The sequence below is a fragment of the Alligator sinensis genome, unplaced genomic scaffold, assembly GCF_000455745.1.
Source record: "Alligator sinensis unplaced genomic scaffold, ASM45574v1 scaffold1309_1, whole genome shotgun sequence".
In the NCBI taxonomy this organism is placed as follows: domain Eukaryota; kingdom Metazoa; phylum Chordata; order Crocodylia; family Alligatoridae; genus Alligator; species Alligator sinensis.
Window position 1 is genome coordinate 428698 of NW_005842870.1, and position 1844 is coordinate 430541.

The window sequence follows — 1844 nt, forward strand, 5'->3', positions numbered from 1 at the left end:
GAACAATGGCCAGAAGCTGCTGGAGAATAGGTTCAGGTTAGAGATTAGGAGGCACTATTTCACTGTTAGGTTGGCTAGGATCTGGAACCAACTTCCTAGGGAAGTGGTCCTCGCTCCTACCTTGAGTAAATTAAAAAAGAAGTTGGACAAACACCTGTCTGGGGTCGTCTGATACCAGCATGTGCTCCTGCCAGTGGTGGGGGGGCAGACTTGATGATCTATAAAGGTCTCTTCTGACCCCAAACTACTATGAAACTATGAAATTTCCTGGAGGTCGCTAGCCAAGGACTGGGTTACAACCAAGGAATGAACAACCTCAGGATTTAAACCTCTTTTGTTACATCCAGACGAGTGTGGATGTTTCGTTCCCCAGGGACAACTAGCAGTGGCACACCTTGTGTTGTTACTAGTTGTCTCCAGAGAATGCCTATGCTACGTGCCCTCTGGCACATGGCAGGTTACCCTGGGTGGGAAAGGGGAGTCTGGGGCCAGCAACTGTGCTGGACCTAACAGCCTTACCTAGGGCCCTGGGGGCCAGGTAGGCTGCAGCCATGTTGCTTCTGAAGCTGGGAGCCTGGACAGCAGATGGAGTGTGACTCCAGCTGGCCAGACTCGTTTTGGACGGTGCACGCTGCCTCCACGTGCACCACCCTTCTTTTTTTGTGCATGGGCTTTTTGATCCCAGGATCTCCTGGAGTCAACTGCCCCCTGCACTGCAAGGTAGCATGGAAATGCCTGAATGGGCAGTGTGTGGCACCGCAGATGGGTCTGTGGTGCCACATATCGCATGGCCATGCTCATCTACACACAGCCTTTGAGGCTATCATAACTTGGATTTTGCAAGATGTATGTTATGTGGAAAAGCCTCCAGTTCCTAGCTGTTAACCAAGAATTCCAGTCTTGTAGACTGAAAATTACAATGCAATATATTTTGTGGTCATTCATATGATCACACACTGATGTGTAGTTGACAAGTTGATGTTTACATTGATAGGTGTATTATTCAGTTTAGATGTTGCTTTACTCTATTCTGTTTTTATTTAACCCTCAGAAAAATATCATCGACTGGCAAATTAGTACTGACCCTTACAACTGATGCTTGTGAAGGGAAAGAAAACTTTGTCCGCTACCTTGAACATGTACAAGCAGTCATAACTGTGAACTCTACTAGGCGAGGAGACCTCAACATCAACATGACATCACCTATGGGGACTAAATCCATTTTACTGAGCCGACGTCCAAGGGATGATGACTCCAAGGTGGGGTTTGATAAATGGCCTTTCATGACAACACACACTTGGGGAGAAGACCCCAGGGGCACTTGGGTCCTGGAGATTGGGTTTGTTGGTAGTGTGCCACAGAGGGGAGTACTGAAGGAATGGACATTAATGCTACATGGGACACAAAGCGCACCATATATAGACCAAATAGTAAGAGATTACCAGTCCAAACTGGCCATGTCCAAGAAGGAAGAGCTGGAAGAAGAATTAGATGAAGCAGTAGAGAGAAGTCTGAAGAGTATACTGAGCAAAAACTAGCATTGGTCTGCATGTTTGTCTCTTTCCTTTCCCAGTCCTCTCTTCTCACCTTTCTACTATCCAATCTTCTGTGTTAGGCATATTACAATGGTTGTCTCTGTAGCCAAATTATCATACTTTCTTGATTTTAAAGTCTTATATCTTGTTGATGATTATTTTAATTACAACTGAAGCAATCCTTGTTTTTTACTCTAAATGACAAATCTATTGTTCCTTACCAACTATTATGTACAGTTTGTGACAATAAATTATCTTTTGTGTCATACAAATAAGTAATAACTTGCAAACAAAACCATAATAGCTTTT

The 1844-nt window shown here is 44.4% G+C and overlaps 1 protein-coding gene across 1 annotated transcript in view; it reads left to right on the top strand.

Annotated features, from left to right (window-relative positions):
• PCSK2 (proprotein convertase subtilisin/kexin type 2) overlaps positions 1–1838 on the top strand; it is a 186306-nt gene extending 184468 nt beyond the window's left edge. Inside the window, exon 12 of the mRNA XM_006035711.2 lies at positions 1052–1838. Coding sequence (XP_006035773.1) covers positions 1052–1538 — 487 coding nt within the window. The 3' untranslated portion in view covers positions 1539–1838. The remainder of the gene's footprint in view (positions 1–1051) is intronic.
• The last annotated feature ends 6 nt before the right edge of the window (positions 1839–1844 follow it).